Consider the following 22,838-nt stretch of genomic DNA (forward strand, 5'->3'; position numbering starts at 1 on the left):
GCTTTAAATTGGAAGTAAGGACACACGGTTTTAGAAAAACAACCACAACAACTGGTTAATGACGTAACTGAGAAAGAACTCCCTTTTAAATGGGAGACACTTCCAGTCGAACCAGCCTCAGGTTTAAGCGCCTGCTGTAGTTAGTTAAGCAGGAAAAAGATAAGTGGCAACAAACAGGACAAAACCCAAACTTTGGAACAGAGTAGACAAATCAAAAAAAAGTATTTGCATTGAGCAAATAATTGCACATTTGCATTGAGCAAATACAATAAGTCCTCATCATTCAGGACTTTATCTGTGAAAGACTGATTATAAATTCAAAGTAAAGAGAAGTTAATACAGGTGAAAGATAAGCCGTTTTTCTAGGCCCTGGTAGAAGCTGATGTAACAAATTAATGGACTAGTTTATAATCATTCAGACCTTGATGTTCACTCATAACCTTTGTGGGGCTTGCAATAAAGCTTGACCTTCAAAATCAAAGTACTGCAACAATCAGATATTCTATTTTCTATTAAATACAGCTTAAATAATCTTCTAAAATTGTGACATAAACTTTGAAAAAGGGAATCAAAGTTTCTAAATTATGTAAAAAATATGAAGACAGCAGTCCACAACACTTTTTTTTTAAACATTTCTCTTATCTCTGTCTGATTGTAGGGGGGTTTTAGGAAAGCAGGGCTATCAGTGTCAAGGTAAGACAATATTTACCTTTACAAGTGGCTGCACTTTAATCACACGTAAAACCTGTTAATGCGTGCGTTGTATGTGTGTACCTGCTGCAGTGTGCACCTGTGTTGTCCACAAGCGCTGCCATGAGCTGATCATTACCAAATGTGCCGGCATGAAGAAGCAGGATGACATGGTCGGGGAGGTACGGATGTGAAACACTTTGACAACCTACGCACGGATTCTTAGAAAGCTCAGGGACCACTCTAACATTAGATCCTTGCAGGTTTGTCTTACTGTCCTTTGGTGCATCCTACAGGTGGGGTCTCAGAGATTCAGCGTTAATGTCCCGCACAAGTTCAGCATCCACAACTTTAAAGTTCTCACCTTCTGTGACCACTGTGGGTCTCTGCTGTGGGGTCTGATGCGACAGGGACTCCAGTGTAAAGGTACAAGTGAGCACGTGACATTCTTTAGTTAATACAACTGTAAGCAAATTAAAGATGTCTGTATATTATCGTTCGGATAAACTCTTTCTAGAATCTGTTCTGAAACTGTTCTTACTCTTCTTGCTTTGTTTCCCAGTTTGTAAGGTGAACGTACACAGACGCTGTGAGAGCAACGTAGCTCCAAACTGTGGCGTTGATGCCAGAGGGATCGCTAAAGTCCTGTCTGACCTCGGAGTCACTCCAGACAAGATCTCTAACAGCGCCCAGAGACGGAAAAAGGTTTGGAAATATGCCAGAGTGTTCTCAAGAGGCTTTAGAGTTATTCTAAATTTTATATTTAATGGTATTTAAAGAAGGTGTTTCTGAATAAACAGTGGAAACTAATTGAGGGGCGTACCCACTGGGGATGTGTCCTTCAAAAACCATGTACTATAAAGATGGATCTACGCACTATGGTGTCAACCGCTGCTGTGTGAAGTCCTGTTATGAAGCCTTGAGATGAGCGTTTTTGCTGTCGCCTGCATGTGGTGTTAACATACCGACCGTGAATCATAAGTTCTTGATGAAAATGTTGATGGGGACATGTTTTCTGTGAACAGCTTACTCAGGCTCAGGATCCTCAGCAGCCGTTATCAGGGATCCCTCAGATAGAAGACGATCGCTCGAAGTCTGCCCCCACCTCCCCGTGTGATCAGGGTAGGCACATTTTCTGACTATTAAACTCTGAAGAGCAAACAGAATGGAGACACACAGCACAGCTCTTATTTTTCTTGGTTTCTTGCAGACGTGAAGGAGCTGGAGAACATCCGGAAGGCTCTGTCATTTGACCACCGCGGAGAGGAGCACAAAACACACCCACTGTCTTCCTCCTCGTCTGTGGACACGGTAACGTGTGACACGCACACAGGAGGTGATGGGAACAGCGTCGGAGAGGAAAGCGAAGAAAGTCAGGCGAATGGCGAGGTCAAAGGTCACAGCGCTCCAGAGGCCAAGAGGATGAACCTGCATGACTTTGTGTTTATCAAAGTTCTGGGGAAAGGAAGCTTTGGAAAGGTGGGCTCACTTCCTCTGCAGCTCTGTTTGTGAAATTCAGTAAGATGTGCAGTGAAAAGGATGGACCAGAAAACACAAACGAGTTTGTGTCATGTGACCAGGTGATGCTGGCGGAGATGAAGGGCACAGACGAGGTTTATGCCGTCAAGGTGCTGAAGAAAGACGTGATCCTGCAGGATGACGACGTGGACTGCACCATGACTGAGAAACGGATCTTAGCATTGGCCAGGAGACACCCCTATCTGACACAGCTCTTCTGCTGCTTCCAGACTAAAGTAGGGACCCCCCACACACACACACAAACACACACACACATACGCACACAAACATGCAGACATTATTTGCACCTCCAGGGGGCAGCATTGGAATTAGAATCTGTACCGTCGTACATCGAAGCTGACAAGCTCTCTTGGAGAAAACATTTGCAGTTTGTTTCTTGATGAAAACTTCAAAAGTACAACAGATTAAAAAGAATGAAAATAGAAAAATTTAAAAAAAGAGGGAAACTCTCACCCGACAAGTTTTAACATCACAGGAAAAACGGAATCAAACTGCAGGCTGTTCTCGAGCTTTTTCTCTGCTGTTTTTCTTTTGAACATCTTTAATCCAAATCTTTGATCATTTGTTTCTGCTGCATCTTGAATTTGAAGAAATAAGATAAAAATAACTTACATGTTCAGGATAAAAGATTTTACTGCTCTTCTAAGTTTGATTATTTAGTCTTATTAGATTATTAGTAAAGGGGATAAAAGGTCATTTAAAACCTGAGAAAAACCGTTAGGCAGTCTTCTGTTAATTCTTTTGTAATTTCCTTTTGTTTTCTTCCCCTCTCCTTAATAGAAAAACGATTGTTGGGTTAAACTGCGTACATCTTGTGTTCACACGTGCACTGCAGCAGTGAACCTTTGTGCTTGGCAGGGGATTATGTTGGATAGAACATTAGCTGATATTTAACCTGCCTTATTCCTAGAACAAAGCCTGAGTGATGTTGGCTTGCTCAGAGGTAAAAATGGTGCTGCTAATAGTCTGGTGCATTTACCACTGGGAGGTACGTGCCTCCTTCACACTCAGGCTCCTCGCCTTAGGCCTCCTGGCTAAACCACGTGGAGTGTTTCCACCAGTGCAAATGAAGTGAGGTGTGATCAAAACGTTTCAATGATGGTTCTCCAAACGTCAAAACCCTTACCTGCTGTAAAGACAGTAGGTAGCTGAAGTTCCATTCAAGCACGCCACCTTGGCCCTTGGACTTGTTACGCTGTGACGTCTGCTGGATTCACTTCAGTGTCAAATGAGCAAACCTTAAATTTGATTTTCAGAAAGTGGACAAAGTCACAGGGATGCATATCTGGGTGAGAGGTCAAAGGCGAATGTGGGTTGCATAATCATTGTGCCCTGTGCTGACACAAGATGGCACTGTGACATGCTGTCAAATGTTCTCCCTCAGGATGCTGCAGTAACACCCCAACAACTTAACCTGGGGTACACATTCTTAGTGCACAATCCTGTAAAAGTAAAAAAAAAAAAATCCTCAATCCTCCCTTACAGTGTGGTAGGTCTAGCAAAATGATGAAAAATTTTCAGTTGTAGTGGGACGCACAGTTCTCATAACCAGCAGCGATTTTCCACATGAAAGTCTTGTCTGTTTGAAAACGACATCGATGCTAGCAAGTTTAAGGTCCACAGAGATATCACAGGTGCCAGACCAGGACCTCCGGAGCGTGATCCAAAAATCGCTTCATTGTTGGAAGCTGCCTGAACATCTCTGAGAAGATGATTTTGAATGAGAGGTGGCTCAAATTTAGGATTTAAGTGACTTTGTGGAGAAAATATCCCAACTTGATCCTCTCAGACTTCGAAGTTCATGTGTGAAAACGGCCTAAGGCCATTACCTGTCCACCCCTTGACCTAGTTGTATTTTAGGTTCATTATTTAGGGTTAAATAGGCCCTAAAGGAGGACGTGTTAACAGCTAAGCATGCCGTGTAGGTTTGTAAACACATCCAGAGCAGTAATAGACTGAGAGAACTATAGCAAGACAGTCAACCTATACAAGAACTATAATAAGAGAACTGCTCTGTATTCACTTCTCAGAACACATCACAACTTCTCGTTATGTTTTGGATCAAATCGTCTTCAGCTGTCATATTTTATATCTGCTGAATGCAACATTTTATGAACTGTGCTGTTAAACAGGCAGCTAAGAAAGACTTTTAAGAAAATATTTCAAGCAGCTTTAACACTAAAGCAGCGAAGCACCAGTCTTCAGTCTTCTTGCTCTGTCATTCACAGGTTACTCTGCTTTCATCATCTCCACTTTTAGCGTCTTTATCCATCAATACTTTAAGTTGGCTGTGACAGACAGACACACAAAGGGCAGCTGTGGGTGGGACGCCCCTACATGGGCAGTCCTTTCAGACCTCTGTATGTTTTGTCTATTGTGCGTTACATAAATGTTCCTGTCGGGAACCATATAGTGGCTTTGTACATGCACATGTGTGAGAGCGTGTGTATTTATGATAAAGCTACTTCCAGGTGTGTCCTTTCTAAAATGCAGAAGAGAGCAGGACACATAATCCGCTGAGGTGCAAACTTCTTTCTGATCAGCTTGAACCTGAAGAGGTTCAGGTGCTTTACACAAGCTGCACACACAGTCAGCGAGGTAAAACTGACTGAAAGTTGGAGAGGTTTTGTTATTTAAAAGAAAAAAAGCTGAAACCTTTATTTTTTTATTACAAATACAGCATCTCTTCAGCTCTTTCCTGAAATAGCTAAAACCACTCATCAGTGTCAATGTGCCTTCATGTGTGCACTTTCACAGCCTGGTGGAGCTGAGTACGAGAATGCAAATGTTCTGCTGGATTTATAAATTCTTTGCCATCCCTCTTTACTGCGAATTACAATTTAATATCTAATCATGCCCATGTGTGAAAAGCCGAGGCAGCTGTCCAGTGAATTTACACTGAGTGAGTGAACGCCATGTGTTCTGCCTCCTGCACGCTCTACCAGACCATTTAAAGTTAACACCAAGGGTGTCAAAGTCATTGTAGTTGGCTCAATTTGACCTCAAATGGTCTAGACCAACCATTGTTCACCTTTAATGAACCATCGTTTTACCAAACAGATGAAAGATAAACACTACTTTAAAAATCTCTATTTTTCTACTCTGAAAAAGTGCCAATACATGCACATTAAAATTTATGGATCACAGTACATCTACAAAAGTTGCTGTGCTGCTTATTTATGACCCATGCAACTTCACATTTGGAAGTTGTTTTTTTTTAATGTGCATGTATTTTCACTGCTATTTAGCAACACTAGTGACCCCACATCAATACTACCAGCGCACTTAGTTATAAAATTGGAGTTATTAATGACTTTTCTGCTTTTATTCACACTTTTCAAAAAGCCATCCAGTGCACTTTTGTTCTTAGGTCCGCATGTTTGACGTTGCTGGTTCAGACCCTTGTTTGAAACAAACAGAGTCTTTTGAGTAGTGAGGATGCATCTGATGCAGAGAATTTCCCATCATGTCCAACATGTGAGAAAAGACAGCCTGCTGACTCTGTCCCATCCCAGTTCTTCCACCAGCATCCAGAGTTCAGCCTGGTCACACAGGAGCCGTAAAAGCGTAAAAGCCTATGATGCATATCTCTCACACTTTGGTGTCTGGTGTGATCGGCAAAATAATTTGATCCATTACTGACCTTTGTGTCTTAAAAGTGAAAAATAGCCATTTCGTGTTCATGTAGATAGACAGGAATCGGTTGTATGAGATAACACTTCAGTCGTTAAAACAGTCTTTAAAAAAGTTACACTATATATTCACTACATGCACTGTACACTATAGGTCTGCTGTAAATGAGGCATTTATTTTAGAAGACTTGCTGTGCAGTTCTTACAGGTACTAACAAAGCCTACTTCTGAGAATTCAGCTTATGTTCCAGGAAATGATGTTTTGACAGGAAATGGAATATACACATACTGCATATGTGTGTTGTCTGTATAGCTCTGGTCACAAGTTCACAGACACTTGTCACGGCCATAGATGTCATGGTAATTTTAGGCTTTCTATGATTTTTTTGGGGGTATGCAATTTTTGCAGGGTGGAATGATTCTATAGCATTTAACTTTTATGGTTTTATAAAACAATCGGGTGCACAACTTTGATAATATTTAGAATTTTCTCTAATCCACACAGGGTCAAAATGATATACATTATATACATTATACACATAATTCACACTAATGGTCAGATTCTACTGCATGTGAGTTTTTCTCAGTTTGTTATATTTCATATTTCAATCATACCACACCACTGAACTTTACTTATGTGGAATCCTCAGTTTATAGAAGGTTGTGCCTATGACATAGACTGTTGTCAGTTCAGCAGGTAGCTTCCTATCTGCAAAAGTGGATGTATAAATAATAAATGCATGGATTTATTCTCTTGCTCTACATTGTTTTAGGGATTGGTTTGCTGAAATAGTTTCCTTATCTTCACGTGGTATCGTTTTTCTTCCATTCTTTCTGTCATCATCTCTGAAGAGATCTGGAAAGAATCAACATTTTTCAGAGTTTCAGTTAAGTTTCCACTCTAGAATTGAAACCAACCATCTTTAAGTTTTGTGATCTGGTCCAGCTGTCGTCATTGGACCGAAGTTCAGGGGAGGTTTCGTGCCTCAAAGTTAGGTTAACATCAAAGTAAAAAGTCAGAAGTGTGAAAGAATCCTTAACCTGCTCATTTAAAGCAACATGACCTCACTTTTGGGAATAACTTTCTTTGATAAAACAGCGCTTCTTTGTTCTTTTCCTTTTCTGTGTCAACAGACCATCAATTGAGTAGCTTCTCAAGGTGTGTTTGCTGCTGCCAGTGATCCATATAATACTATTTTTAAGACATTTCAGGGGGCTGCATGACCTTTTTTTAATGTTTTGAAAGGGGGAGTGTCACCATAATCACCTTCTTTATATTTAAAAATCTAGAAGAAGTAGACAATTAAAAAAATGTTTGAAAGGAAGAGAATTATGACACACCGGTAAAGAGATTATTTCACCTGCTTCTGCTTCTACTTCTCATGTTTGAACATACATTGCAACATATGCAGTGAAAAATTTGGAATTCTACAGGGGACCAGTGGGAGCCAGATATGTCAGGGAGGAGGCATAGAAGATATTTTGCAAGCTGCATCTGTATTTATTTTCTCTGAATGCTCTGGAAAGTCTTACACTAATTGATGGTGTTTCCTGTTCAATTTATTTATTCCTGTTATTTTCCTCCAAAGCGAACACAAACGTGTGTGGAGTCAACCCGTTCTCACTCCCAAAGCGTAACATTTTACGCTAGGTGACAAATCGTCACCATATTACGTTTTCGGCTACCCACCACGTTCCTAAATGACGACCTCGGAAAAAGAGGAAATATGAGAACCGTCTGGACTGAACCTACACATGTTCGCTCTTTTTCTTCAAATCGCTTAGAAACACGCTATTTAACATCATTAAAGTCCTGGTTAAGGTCAGGAATAAGGTTATGGTCAGGGCTAGGGATAAGGTTAGGTTTAGGGCTGGAATACAGGGCTGGAACGTCTACTACCGCGGGAGCGTCATTGCACTGGATTCCAGCAATAACCCGCCGCGTACCATAAGAACGCCGAAGGTCTCCTTTCGCGTTCCTCAGGAACGCCGCGGGACGTGACAAAACGTCGACATGTTACGCCTCGGGAGTGAGAACGCTCTGGTGGAGTCGACAGAGACGGAGAGAACGATAGAAAACGTCATAGAGACGAGACTGCATTGCGTATTTGTGTCTTGCATTATTTCGTCTTTATTTTGTTCTTCCTATTTTTTTCTTATCAGATTCATCCTCGGATGCACGCACACACACACGCACGCACACACACACACCCACCAGCGGTTATTGAAACTGTGTTCTTGATTGAGACAAAGGGACTGCGATTCTTATGTAACAGCTTTGATCCTTATCAGTGATGTGTATTCCATATGTTGTGGAACCCCCACCTTCATCACCTGCCTCACCCAACTGACCCCATCTACTTCCCCTCACCCTCCCACCTCACTCTTCTTAGAACACGCACTGAATGCTCTGTAAACAAACCCACATTTACATCCTGCATCTACAATGACACAGACACAGCAGCGGTGTCACTCTTCGCCTCTTGCAAAACGCCAGTTCCACTCAGCCTTTCACTGGGCTGATCTGTATCGACTCAGTTTGCTAGTCTGACCGTGACGATACAATGTGGCACTGATTTAAACTGAAGAATTTAATCCAAGAGATTTATTCTGCCATTCTTTTTAAGTGTCTGCAGAAGGATTTCTGTTCCTTGTGGTGTTTTCACCATCCGTCTGTTTTCCACTATGGAGTTTAAGGCGAGGCGCCTAGACCTCGCTCTACTCAGCCACCTCCTCCAGCCTCACTAAGGATGTGTTCAGGAGGTGTGTTAATCAAAGGCCTGAGCCACGTCAACTGGCTTCTTACTATGCAAAGACATAGCAGCTTTCCCAATCACAAGCTTCTCAACCTTTTTCTTGGAGAAAGCTTCACCACCTGTATCCACAATCTTATTTTTTTTGATCAGTACCCAAAACTCATGGCCATAGGCGAGGGAAGGAACATTGATCTACCAGTAAATCAACAGCTTCCCCTTTATGGTCAGTTCTCTCTTCACCACAGCGCACTGATACACTGTTTGCACTGAAGACGCTGCCTTCAGTCCATCTTCTCTCTTCCCGACTTCTAACAAGTTCCTGAGATATTTGAAGTCCTCAACTTGAGGCCCTGACTCATCTCCAGTCCACCCTTGTCCAAATGACAACCATGCCTTGGTTTTGCAGATGCTACTTTTAATATAACCTACTAATTACTTGTAGGTTATACAAAGCTAGAAACATTACTCCACTTTAAAATAATAATTATGATTTTTTTTAAAGAACCCCAAAAAAACCTCTTATCTCACCTCAGTAACCAGGTCTGTCCCTTTAACTCGGTGAGGTCTAAGGACGGAACGCTTCAGTGGCCCCTACCTGCAGGCCTCCGGTACACAAGCCTGTCCAGACATGTTGTGCCGTGCACAAATCTTTGGTGGTGAATACATGGAACGTGGTTATGCAAGTGTTTGTGTGTCTGTCTGTCTAAGAGAGATTGTGCTAATTTGAAATATTATTTTTTTTCTAAAGTGATAACTGTAAAAACCTCCGTCCATCCATTTTCTTTGATTTATAATATTTATAGGATTTTTTTTATTTAGTGCTTGTATTGATTCATTTTATATAAATGTGAGTAATTCAAAAATTTGAGAAAACTATCATTTGGATTATTTATTTTTGTTATTTTACTAATTGTTTAAGTTATTTTATTATATTATTTGTATAAATCGATTTTGATCATTATTGCGGTCGATTTTTATATTATGCATTTTTATTCAATTTAATTTTAAACTTCTGACTACATTATAAGATATCCCAAAACCTGATGGAGGCACTGAGTTCATGGTGACATCACTATGCCTAAAAAAGTCTTTGTACTTTGTGTGACCTATGTTCTACCTACAACCGCCCCGCCCTCCTCGTTCTTCTTAATCGACTGTGGGATCACAACCGTTCCCCTATCAGCCTAATTACCGCTGAGAAATGTAAATAACATTATACAACAGTAGCGCCAAGGCCTCGTTCTGCTCGATACACTGTGAGGCTGAAAAGTGAAGTCAGAGAAGGAGAGGACGAGGAAATGCAGATGGCGAGGAGAGCAAACTAGAGATGATGAGGGGAAGACGTGAAAAAGTCTTTTTTCAGTATTTGTGATAACAAGATGGCTGGTGGTATTTGTGTTGTTGTTTTCTTTTTGCCAAAGTGAAGGAAAGATTACATAAAGAGAAGCAGACGTTGAAACAGATTGGTTTAAAGGGGGAAAAAGGTAGCTGTGATGCAAAGACCCGGTTAGATTGCAGTGGAGAGTGAGTGTTTTTTAATGAACTCTAAGAGGGAAAGATCAGAGGAAGCAGGGATGGCCAGAAACCAGGCAGGTACATTAATGAACCTTTGTTGTTCGGTGCTTAGGACAGAGAGCGACAGATGGACTGACACAGAACGATGGAAGGACGGATAGAGATGAAGACAGCCAGAGAATAGCAGACACAGACTGAGGTTTAGAAGACTGAGAGCAGAGATGAAAATCAGTCAAACTCAACCCATGTGTCTTAGTTTTTAACATCTGTTATATCTGCAACTATTGACATTCACATGTGGCGACATAAAAATTATTTGTATTTATCAATTTTTTGTCCTATTGTATGTAAAGTGACCACCTTTGTTTTAGCAGTAATAATGGATAAATCAGTTTGATAGATATCAATCTTGCAACCTTGTTTTGGTCATTTATGTGTGACACTATGTCTCAGCTGAGCATCGAGCTCATTAGCACTCCTACTACCACTACTTAGGATGTACTAGACTTACTAATTCATGCTTATAAGCTCTGCTTTTGAGGACTTTAACCTGGTACCTCAGGTAACACAGGACATTATTCACATTAACTTCATCACAGGCTTTGTGTCAGGGTTATGGCTGGGGTCATATCTTCCCCTTTATATGGAATTTATACATAATTTAGTAATTGAAGAATTGCAAGGCCAAACTGTACCTCAGAGACTTTGATTGAAAGATAAGATCTTTTTGCTTTTGAAAGTTATGCTTGTTTTGCTAAAATGCAGCCTAACCCTAAACCTACCTGTGGTTTAGCAGTGACCTGACCTGCAAATAACTTTGTGTGCATGAGGTTGGGGGTGCAATATCTACATCTACATGTGCTTTTATGTGGACAGTAAACAGTCATAATATCTAAATACAAACCTAGTAGCTATTTGTGGTAATAGCAAACTTATTTTATTGTGAAATTTGAACCTTTCTTGCAACTAAGCTAAGCTAAAGATGTGTTTGCAGTCTTTAATCTCATGTGAGATGTAGATGGTGAACTAGACCATAATTTGCATTTAGATTTAGATATTAAATATAAACTAAGACCAGCACCTGATGTTACACAATACAAATGTAAGTTGCGAGGCCTGTTTTGACACCCTTGAACTGACCCCATCTCTTCACCTTAGACTGAATGTAAACACTCACACACTCACAAAAAAAACTTCAAACATATCCACCCAGACAGCCTTCCCTTCCAGGAATAGTCTACTTCTTATCATTATGACAAATCTTCAGTGGTGTTCAAGAGAGCTGGGTGATAGTTAGACCCTTTACAAGTCACTGTGACACTATTATGTGAATAGAAGATGTCTTCTGAGCGTTTCTTCTGGGCAAATTAGCTTTTCAATAGACGGATCAGTAGTAACAACCAGCAACCTGATGCCAGCTCTGTGTTTATCACCTCATCAGTACAAATTATTTGGATGTGTGTGTGTGTGCGTGCGTGTGTGTGTTCTTGCACTTCTTGTGCAACCTTTAAAATGAGAGCATTTTGTCCTGTCCTCTTTTCCCCAAAGAGCTTTTTGAAGACTGCAGTGGGCTTTTTGAGAGTTGCAGTGGGGTTAAAAAAGCATCTCTGACACAACCATTAACCCGATGTCAGCAGTGTCATGCTGCTCCTTTCTTCGCACAACAGATTTTACTGGCACCATTTTTGCACATTTTCAAATGAAAAGAGGAAAGCACTGGTAACATTGACAGTGCTGTTATTACAATCACATCTTCACCCATCCATTTTTTAACTACTTATCTGACTAGGGTGGAAGGCAGCTGCGGCCTAGCCTAGCTGGGCAGAAGGGTTCAGCCTCACCAGCCCATCATAGGGTTTTTTGTCGTAGTGGACTAATGTAGTTAAAGTAGATTTTTTTTCATTAAATATCATGTTCTGTCTCTTCCTCAGTTTATGTTTCATACTTTTTGCCCTTTTTGGTTTCTTGGTACTACTGTTTTCTGTATTTTTTTGCCCCTCACTCTCTGACTGGTTGCAACAGATGGCTGCCTCTCCTAAAGGGCCGTTCACACAGAGATGTAGTTGTTGGTTGGTCACTAAAGCACAGTCCAGGCTCCGGTTTCCTAGGTAACCCTCCAATGTATATACTACCCTGCCATATGTCTGTCAACAGTGTCCTTAACTCTCATTGGTAGTTGCTTTAGTTGCTTGCTTTGAAGTTGAGAAAACCTTATCTCAGGACCTCTGCACCAGACCGTCACCTAATGTGATTGACTTTTTGTGTTTTCTTCTCGTCATGTTGCTGGTAATCCCTTCCTCTGTTGTAGCTGTTCTTCCTGATTGGGAGTCTTCGCATCACTGGGACGCTCTGATGTTGTACGATGATTACTTTAGTACATAAAGTAACTTGAGATGATTTTTGATGTGTACTTGGGTTAATTTCACTTTGCAGCCAGTCAGAATTTGGCCTTAATGTAGCATCCATCCCCATGGTTGTTGGGCAACACACTTTTTGCTTGTACAGGCCTGCACACAGGTTTGTGTCCTCAGCTTTTGCGTTGGTTAAATTCCCATAATCCTACTCCTAGAGAAGGCAGAGGGAGCCATAAATACAGTTTAATATCTTTGAGCGTTCAAGAAAACCAAGAAAAAACATGAGGAAACAGGAGAACCAACAGGTGAACCTTCTCGCCGTGAGGCGAACTTTTGCACTATTGTGCCGACCCATCAAAGTACATATTTGGCTTCATCTGTCCCACTCTCTTCTGTTTTCCAGTTATCCTAACATCCTTATTATGCCACTTGTTCCCTCCATCCTCCTCTCTTCCTCCTGATGTGCTGCTGACACGTTCTCACTCTGTCCACACATTGAAGATGTGCAGGGAGTGCTCACACATGTATGGATGAACATTGTCCTCACAGCACTTTTTTGTTGCTTAGAGACAGAAAAAACCTTCACTCACAGAATCATCTACCTCTTTGTCCAGTTCAAAATCACACAAAACACACACGGTACACAGTTCACCTGATCGACCTTTTATAGTCACCTGACATTCCTGGAAGTCTGTTTCTCATTAAATGAATCACAGTCAACTACTTACCTCCTTTTTTTCCCTTTTGACCAATGAAAAACAAATCAGTTTTACCCCTGTTCTTTTTATTCCTCGACCAGAGACGGCACCGGACTCAGTAGTCATTTTCACAAAACTTTATTCATCTTTACTCATCTTTACTCATCTTCATTTATCCTCATTTAAGCATGCATCTTCTAGAAGGGAAGACTTGCCAGGCTGGTGCCCCCCTGCAAAATCTTCACCCCTTTGTTAGTTACAGCCAGCTTTATAGAGGCGTCCCCATCATAAAATCCCCCCACGGTGTGCTGCAAACTCTGTGTCTGTGTCTATGTGAGTGCTCGTGAGTGAGTGTCCGTGACAGTTAAAAGACTGTGGGTGTAGGTGACTCCCTAGAGGTCATAAAAACCCATCTCCCTTCCAGACCACAGTTATCCAGTTACAAATGTTGAGACCTTTCACAGTTCAACTGGGGGAGGGGTCTTCTACAATCTACTCCTAACTTCATGACACAGTCAGGCCTTTATTACATTGAGGGCAGTGTCAGTGTCTCTACAATAATTCTACATTCTATGTTAACACATTTCTAAACTCTAAAATAAGCTAAACATTTCTACACTTGTCATTCATTCATTTATTTATTTATTATGGGAACAAGGAGTAAGACGATATTCTGTGGGAGAACCAGCAGCCCACACCAAGTATTTAACTTCTGTCAGAGAACTACAGTGAGGGTGAATTTAGTGTGTGAGAACAATAAACACACACAGGCACAACATTGAGGTTGCCCGGCCAAATATGTGTCAGCCTTGAGCAGTGCAGAGTTGTTCTTTACAAAACTACAGTCATTAGTAGAGGTATGTTTGCTGTTCTTGGGTTGCAGTTCAGGCATAGACAAACATGTAATTTTATACTTGAAACCCTTACATAATGCATTCCTTAGACCTCAGACTTGATGTTTACTTACCTAAACCCAACAGTGGTAGAGGTGGCAGGTCAGAAAGGATTAATATAAATCAATTTTGATGTTAAATCTTATAAAAGATTTTTTTTGTTATAAAGTTTGTCTTTAGTTTATGATGACATGTTTTTTTTAATATAGTTATTGACATAATTTTTTACATATCTGTGCCAAAAACTAAAGTGGCTTAAACTTGCATTCTTTCTAATGGCCAGCAGGTGGAGAAAAAGTCAGATTCTAAGAAATTCTGTAAGAAAATTACTTTTTTGATATAGTATCTCAGGTTTTTCTAAAAAAAAAAAAAAAATTAAAAAATTATGGTCCAATTAGTGGAAAATAGAAAATAAATCGAGCTATGCTTTAGTGCATGTCTCTCTGTTTCTCAGTTTGAGCCTGGAATATATAAGCTTTTTTTAAGAGCAATACCATACATCACACAGTACCATAAAAACTATGCAATGTCCACACTTTTAAAATGAGCAAAGTATGTATTTTATGGCTCTGTTTTATATATATATAGCATGTGTTGGAAACACTGACATAGTTGTGGCTGAAATGCCAAACTAGTGGATGACTATGACCATCTTTTATATACAGTCTACGGTCTGTCCATAGAGACACATCATCTATAGGCTGCTTCCAAAACTCTAAATTGCTGCCAACATTTGTTCGTATGATTGAGTCAATTACTGATTTCTGGATGTTGTATTTTTGTGCCAGAGCCAGAAAATTGTATTAATATATCCACCTTAAGCCGCAGCTTATTAAATGTACATCTCACTATATTTAATTTCTGCTATTGGTAGCTTTTAATAACATTGGATAGTAGAAGGACATTTGGAATACAACAGACATCTAAAATGATCAACATTTCTCAACTTTAACTTCCATTTGCGTAAAACAAATATGTATGAAACCCTTACTGCATTTTGCATTGCCCTGTATTACTGCTGTTGTGTGTTTATACATGCAGTGATTGATAAATATGAGGAACAAATTAAATTGAAGATTATACAGACTCAAGGCAAAGCCAAGAATGCAGGAATGATTTTTCTACTAAACACATCAGGGTTTAATATGTTTAACTGATTAGAATGCAGAATTTTTGAAAGCAAAAACAGGTTCAGTGGCCACACACACAGAGTACGCTCTGTCCTCCAATTACAATTATTTCCTTTTGCAAGGAGAAAAAAAAGGAAAAGTCCAGCTCTTCTCTTCAAGTCAACATCTGCGAAAAACACATAAATAAAATAAAAATAAAAATAAAAGGATGAATCAAAGTTTTTCTGAAGACTAATTGTCACATCTGGAGTGAAAGTCACTTCTCAAAGTTACCATATAGCATTACGAAAACTCTGATTACCACAAAACAAACTCAGGACCCAGATTCTGTTGAAAGAAATCACCAAGTGAATCTTTACTGGTTGCCTCTGTGTGGTAATGACCAGCAGCCAAACGGTAATGGCTCATAATGTTCCGAGGAAAATAGGGCAGCAATTGAGTTTTTTTGTTCGTGCATGGACAAAAGTTCAAACCTCACTTGTTGTTTTTTTGTTCCCCGTTTTTGACTGACTTTGATGAAAGTGTTTATTTTAGCTTCATGTCAGCCGTTCATATTTTCAGGAGAGGAGAAGCAGTGCGTTACAGCTAACATTTCAACAACTGGAGTGGTGGAAAGTAATTCAGCAGATGAACTCATCTTATCTAACATTTCTATAATTAGATCTCAGTTTTAAGGGCAATGTGAGCACATCAAAATTATTGCAAGTTAATAAACAAATATATGTATGTATGTGTGTGTATATATATGGTAAATGGCCTGTATTTATATAGCGCTTTACTAGTCCCTAAGGACCCCAAAGCGCTTTACATATCCAGTCATCCACCCATTCACACACACATTCACACACTGGTGATGGCAAGCTACATTGTAGCCACAGCCACCCTGGGGCGCACTGACAGAGGCGAGGCTGCCGGACACTGGCGCCACCGGGCCCTCTGACCACCACCAGTAGGCAACGGGTGAAGTGTCTTGCCCAAGGACACAACGACCGAGACTGTCCAAGCCGGGGCTCGAACCGGCGTGTATATATATATATATATTCCCACTAGTGCTGTCAGCGTAAATCTTGTTGAAATGACGTTAACGCCACAACACGGCAAATCTCCGTTAACGAGCTACCGCGGATCGCCCCGTGCATGGGGCTGGACGGCCAGCACGTTAACGAGCTAACTGCGCTAACACACTAGCTCCCACCCATGTAATTGAGCATTGCGTGGCACAGCTGACATACTGTTTTACTTTTGTCCATCAGGGTCATGCTTCACATGAAAACCAAAATAGTTCCAAAGGCCAGATCTGAATGAGGGTGGGGGAGGTTCAATTTCGGGTAGCGTTGAGGCAGCTGCCATGTTGCAAAGAGCTTAGCTTCTTTCTCACTAGCTTGCGCTGTGCTCAGTGGATCTGCGCTCGACAGTGCAGCCTAGGCGGAGTAGTTGAACGCATATCCACTGAGCGCTCAACACAGACAACATCGTCAGAAGAAAAGTTGATAAAATAAATCTCAGTGGTGTTCATTATCCTTTTTAAAGCCGTATAAGCGCGGTTAGCTCATTAACGCGTTGACGCCATGCAGCCCCACGCACGGGGCGATCCGCGGTAACTCGTTATCGGAGATTTGCTGCGTTAATGCGGTTATGGTGTAACGTCATTTTAACGAGATTAACGCTGACAGCACTAATATATATAAGTGTGTGTGTGTGTGTGTGTGTGTGTGTGTGTGTGTGTGTGTGTGTGTGTGTGTGTGTGTGATTGACTGTGTGGTCACAGTACAGACAGTATGAGGTAATGGTTTGGGCTTGTATAAGATGCAATGAGATTCAAGTTAAGACTTGTTTAACAGCAGGCTGGCACCAAGAGGGCTCATACACACAAACTTTAGAAACACACACACAAAATAGTCGGATAACCATCAAGACGTTATTGTCAGCATTATGTAGAATGTAGTGAATCGTCTGGCCGTGTGCCTCTAAAATATGCCCTGACTTTGTCTCTGTGTGTGTGTGTGTGTGTGTGTGTGTGTGTCTATGTGTGCGCGCCCGTGTGTCAGAAATGGGAAGCCAGTATCTGTACATTTGTAATTACAGTCAGGAAATGTTTATTCATGTTTGATTGGGTGGGACCAGCTGGGACTTTGGGTACATTTAAACAAACTATTTCAACATCCTGTTTAAAGTCGCTTTCAGGAGGAGTGGAGGGAGGGAAGAAATTCTCTCTGAGGTGGACTATCGGCCACTTATGTAACACGAAATTTTGAGGCCTCTTTAAACTGATAACAGAGGGGAGAAAAGAGCCCAAGGTTGGCTTTAACCCTTGTATGGTGTTCGGGTCTGTGAGACCCGTGTTCAGTTTTTTTCAAAAGAAAAATTAAACAATTAATTATTTTTTCACGTGTAAATGTGTTGTGTCTTTCCACTCACTCCACTTGATTATAACTGATTTATTTATAACATTTTATATAAAAGAAAAACGAGAAGCACATTAATTCATAAATGTGATCTAACAAAGGTAAAGGGAAAAAATTAACCATGTTTGCTGTTCATATGTCTTGTAATTGGGATGAAGTAAACATCTGTTGAGTAATTTAACATAAAATTGTTTGATAGTGTTAATTTGGAAAGCCAAAACTCTAGCGGGTCCACCAGACCCATGAACACTGGCTGAGTAACAAAAATACAAACACCACACAAGGGTTAAATATACATGGCATGAATGTGACATGTTTTGGTGAATGGCCAAATTAATTTTTTTAATCAGTTCCGATCCAACTAAAGAAAAGCAACAATACTCTACAGACAGTATAACACTTCATTGTGGAAGGTCCCTAAAGCTCAGTAGCAATCCTGATTTCATGGCAGTTAAAAAGGATTTAAAAGTGTATTAGTATAGTAAGATACACCCACTGCTAGTCAGGACCCTTTTGCATCACATTTTAATGGACTTTGTACCTGCTTACAATCAGTTTTAGACTTGTTAGGCAGTGCTACACAACACAACACAAAATAAGGTATAACATCTACATAGGGACAGAGGTTGGTAAGCTAAGAAGACATGATTTTCAAATGCTGTTTAATTAAGTCTATATCCAATTTAATCATTTAAACCGCAATCTCAGCAGGTCAGCAGACCATAATATTTACCAACATCTGGTACCCTTATCATACCCTTAGATATGGTCAGCGTTGACATATTTCATATAGAGCGTAACATTTTAGCTCTTGTAGCCTTCATATAGTTGCTACACAACTGCAAACTGTTTTGAAGTCAAAGGAGTTCCATCGTATCTGTTATACTAACCTGCCTACTGGAAATAATGATAGCACATTAACTCTTTCACGCATAGTGGTCACTACAGTGGCTATTCAAAGGCTGTTTTCTTGCATTTGTGCCAGTGTTGATGGTATACTTGCACATCAACCAGTACATTGGACAGTGATGTGTCCCTCCATACCAAATTCATAATTCAGATATGTAAAAAAAACTCATGTTTAAAAAAATGAAGTTCAAAAATCTTTTTTTCATGCCTGAAGATGAATAAAAATACTTAAGAAAAAAAATCCTGATTGAGGTTGTCATAATTCATGCATGAAAGGGTTAAAATGGTCTTATGAAGTATCTGTATATGAGAAGAAGAAAAGTTCGCAGTCATCTGCAAAATACCTGCTAATGTACAATTTTTGCATCCGAACAAAATTGGACTTCCTCATCGTCTAGATTCAGTGACTCTCATTAAAGAACAATCAAGTCTTTCAAGCTCTGTAGTTTCTCCATCTAGCAACGACCCTCACCCTTGGGAAGCTTAGCACTTGAAATATAAATTATTTGTATTTTTTATTTTAAAAAAGGGGAACCAGAGGAAGGTTAATGCATATCGGTAGAAAGGAAGCATACAGTTGGTGACTGTTGTTTTGTTTGAGCTGCAATGGTTAAAATGGAATTGCCATATCTGGTTAATATTGCTATCAGAAGAGAAATAAATCTGTGCACTGTTTTATAAATTTCCAACATTTTGAATTGAATTGAAGTTACCACAGTGTTTCCAAGTGTCTAAAATTCAAGTGGGAAGAATCATTGAGAAATTCAAAGAGAGCCACACAGTACAGAACAAGCCTGGCAGAGGTAAGAAGTCAAAGTGAGAAAGTATCTAAAGACCCCAGAACAGCCTACCTTCAAAATTTTTCACTTACTAAGAAATTTCACTTCTGCAGAAGAAACACCCTCAAACCAGGCTGAAGGTGAAGCACAACCTGGAGAACGATTATGGTGAAGATCTGCCTCCAAAAGACCAATAGGAAGGTTACTGACTGGCCTGCATGACGCCCCGACTTGAATCCCAGTGAAATTTTTGAGGTGAACTGAAGATCAAGGTCTATGCAGGAAGACCAGCAAATCTAGAGAAGTTTGAAAGATTCGCCAGAGCAAAATAGTCTGGGAGTACTCGGGAGAGAAGGATGTGAGACTACAACAAATGATTGCACTACAACATAACTGTCTATTAGTATCACAGGGCCTAATCATTTTGACGCTGGTAGTTTTCGATTTTTCTCAGATTCATTTTGCTTCTGTGCAAATGTAAGCATCCAAAATAAAACCAGGATGTTTGGAAAAGCTGTGCTCTATTTAACATCGCTTGGGAAATACTTAAAAAAAATCATATTTGGAGGCTAATAATTATGTCCTCATCTGTAAAGTGGGTTGGGAAAACTGGGGCAAAGTGGTCAAAAAAACAGAAAACTTGTTTAGTCTCTAATTTTAGATTTAAGAAACAAGAGGCTTTTTTATGCCATAAACTTTTTCAATTCTCTGGCTTAATGATGCTCTCATAAATGTCTGTTGTCCTTATGTATTTGTTTACTTTAGCCCATTAGACATTTACAGTCGCTTACAAACCTGCAAAGACTGAGTTGCACCTGACAGGTCGATTGTGTCACATTCGCTGTCTATTCCGAGACTATAAACCAAGACCAACTGCTTTTTTAAGGTATTAGAAAAATGTTCCAGCTTTTTGAAATGTTCGAAACAACAAATCAAGATGTGTCTTTCTTTTAGCGTGACGACTACCTTCAAAATTTTTCACTAGTTCAGGATCAGCAACTCAACACTCTGTCTCTTAAAGTGCAGTCCAAAGCTCTCAAGATGTGTTGCAAGGCAGGCAACATAGACAATGACTAAGAATTAATGTATCCTGTGGCCAGTTATGAACACTCATTATGGCCAAACATACAGACGGTTTTTTAGGTAAACATGCCCCAAATATCCAGATGGCGACAGGTTTGACGTGCATCTGATGAGTTAATGGAGCAGGTGCTGTATAAAGCCAAAGATGTTCAATGTTCGTGCTTAATCACTGTTCCAATGCTAATAAGGAGAACTCAGTGGGTGTGAGACAATCATAAAATTTCTACTTCTTCTTTGCTGTTGTCTTTTTTAAATAACAAAGGGTAGAACATGCACAATCATTGTCATGCTTAAACCCATTCACAGCTAATTGCATTGGAGAGGAAACTGCGGTTGTTTGTGCAGCTAGCTCCACAATTTTAGGTACATGCAAGAAACAGAACTTTGTTTGCTCTCAATGTAATGAAACACACACATAGAAATGCTTTTGTCTTTGTTCTACAGAGTTTACAGGATAAATTGGTTTTAGTTTTTTTTTTTACCTTTCCACGTGCACATATTCTGTTTACATACTTCCTGTGTCTCAGATTCAGTCTTTGTCGCTCTTTACAAATCCTATATACGCCTCACAGCCGGGGGTCTCCTTTAATGTGGTGGAAACACAGAAGCTTCAGATCTGTAGCTCTGTGTCACCTTAACAGCTAACGATGTGAACCCTGAGGCCTCACACAATGGCTCTGACGGGCTCCTCCTTGTTTCTTATATACCCAGCTGTTTATATCACAGCACCCTCACTGCACATACTCTCTCTCTCTCTTATTTCCTATATGAAGAAAGCGAGCTGGAATTCAGGAAGGAGGCCGTTTGTTTCCCCACGGAGCCCATTTTCATTACCAAGAGAATAGGGCTCAGAGGGCGTGGTCTACAGCAGTGTGTGTGTTGTTTTTCGCCTCTGTATGTGTGTGTATCACAGGAAGGGGTTCTATGGAAGTAGGGACAATTAGTGGTTGTCACATAGCAATCTGTATTGTTTTTCTTTCTCTACTCAGGGAAATTTGAGACAAAATCCAAAGTGTCTTGTGTTTTTAAAAATGGGTTAAATTTACAACTAAGATTTTCTCTCTGATTAATAAACAGTTCGTGTTCCATTTATTGTTTTCTTCTAATGTCTTGATTTAGGCAGATGTGATGTGAAAAAATTGTGAAAAACAGAATGTTTGAACAGCTGGTGGGCGGGGCTGCTGTGCTCAGCCAGAGCTGTGTACCTGTGATGATCATATGAGAGGCTCCAGGATATCATATAGAATCAAGAGCAGAAAAACGGTTTGAAAATGGAACTTTTGGCTTAAAGCGGTTCTTCGTACATACAGCGACCTCATTATTTGAAACGTTTGAAACATATTTAAAATGAACATCCGCCAGTGTAATGATTTTCATTAAACAGAATATAAAGAAAAGAATAATAGGTTCCTTTTAAGTTTCCAAAAAATATGTAACAGAAGATTTAACAGTTAACTGTAAACGATTTCTGCGTAGTTTCCAAAACTCAATTAATCTAAAGTTTTGAAAATATTCAAAAGCAAGTGTATACAATGTATTTTGTTTTAGTGACTGTATATGATTTATGAGTTTAAATTATTTATTGTTAATGGATAAATGTAAGAGCACTAGCTTAAAATCAAGAATCTTAAAAGAGGAAGTGCTGCTCTGTTATTGCCATGTTTCATTCACAAAATTACCAACATCAGTGAGTTATGTTGATATTTTTGCCATTTTCGAATTGAAATATTTACACACTTACTGAATAAAGTTCTTTTTCACTGTCTTCCCGCAGGACCGCTTGTTCTTTGTGATGGAATATGTTAATGGAGGAGACCTGATGTTTCAGATCCAGCGATCGAGGAAGTTCGATGAGGCACGATCTCGTTTTTACGCCGCCGAGGTCACATCTGCCCTGATGTTCCTGCACCGACACGGAGTCATTTACAGGTAACCGTGATGTGCTTGTTCGATTAACAGGAGACGTAAGAGAATTTCTGAAAAAAATCAAAGAATGAAGAAAACTGCAGCAAAGCCTTCCTTTCCTGAAATGTACATTGGTCTGAGTAGGTGTCAGAGCGCCCATGTTCTAACAACACATAACATGTTTCCATTGTTTGGACAGTCATTCAGGGGTGGGTGATTCACAGAATCACTGAGCACGTAATTTGTGAACTTTGTTGTCAAACTGCTCAGTGGCTGCACATCATTCTGCTGGTTTGAAAGTTTCTGAATGCACGAACCATAAAAGGTGGAGTGGTAGGTTTGAAAATATATTTAAGAACCTTTAAATATGTACTTTTGAGTTTCCAAGGTGGAAAACACAAATGACCAAATACTTTACAACTATTGCTTTGCTTTGATACATATGCAGCACAGTAATTAAAAAACATAAAATCTTGTTAAAGTAATATTTTTCCTCTGTTCCAAATGTAGTTTTATCTGTTTATTGATAGTGGCTTTGGGGCAAGAACCA

At 40.0% G+C, this 22,838-nt stretch overlaps 1 protein-coding gene across 1 annotated transcript in view; it reads left to right on the forward strand.

Annotated features, from left to right (window-relative positions):
- The window catches only part of LOC101486794 (protein kinase C epsilon type), a 97,882-nt gene that overhangs the window by 53,253 nt on the left and 21,791 nt on the right, over nt 1–22,838 (forward strand). The window contains exons 4-11 of the mRNA XM_004553536.3: nt 659–693; nt 784–872; nt 987–1,116; nt 1,253–1,395; nt 1,716–1,812; nt 1,901–2,169; nt 2,271–2,444; nt 22,158–22,312. Of these exons, the coding sequence (XP_004553593.1) occupies nt 659–693; nt 784–872; nt 987–1,116; nt 1,253–1,395; nt 1,716–1,812; nt 1,901–2,169; nt 2,271–2,444; nt 22,158–22,312 (1,092 nt within the window). The remainder of the gene's footprint in view (nt 1–658; nt 694–783; nt 873–986; nt 1,117–1,252; nt 1,396–1,715; nt 1,813–1,900; nt 2,170–2,270; nt 2,445–22,157; nt 22,313–22,838) is intronic.

Source organism: Maylandia zebra, linkage group LG13 (genome assembly GCF_041146795.1).
Source record: "Maylandia zebra isolate NMK-2024a linkage group LG13, Mzebra_GT3a, whole genome shotgun sequence".
NCBI lineage: Eukaryota > Metazoa > Chordata > Actinopteri > Cichliformes > Cichlidae > Maylandia > Maylandia zebra.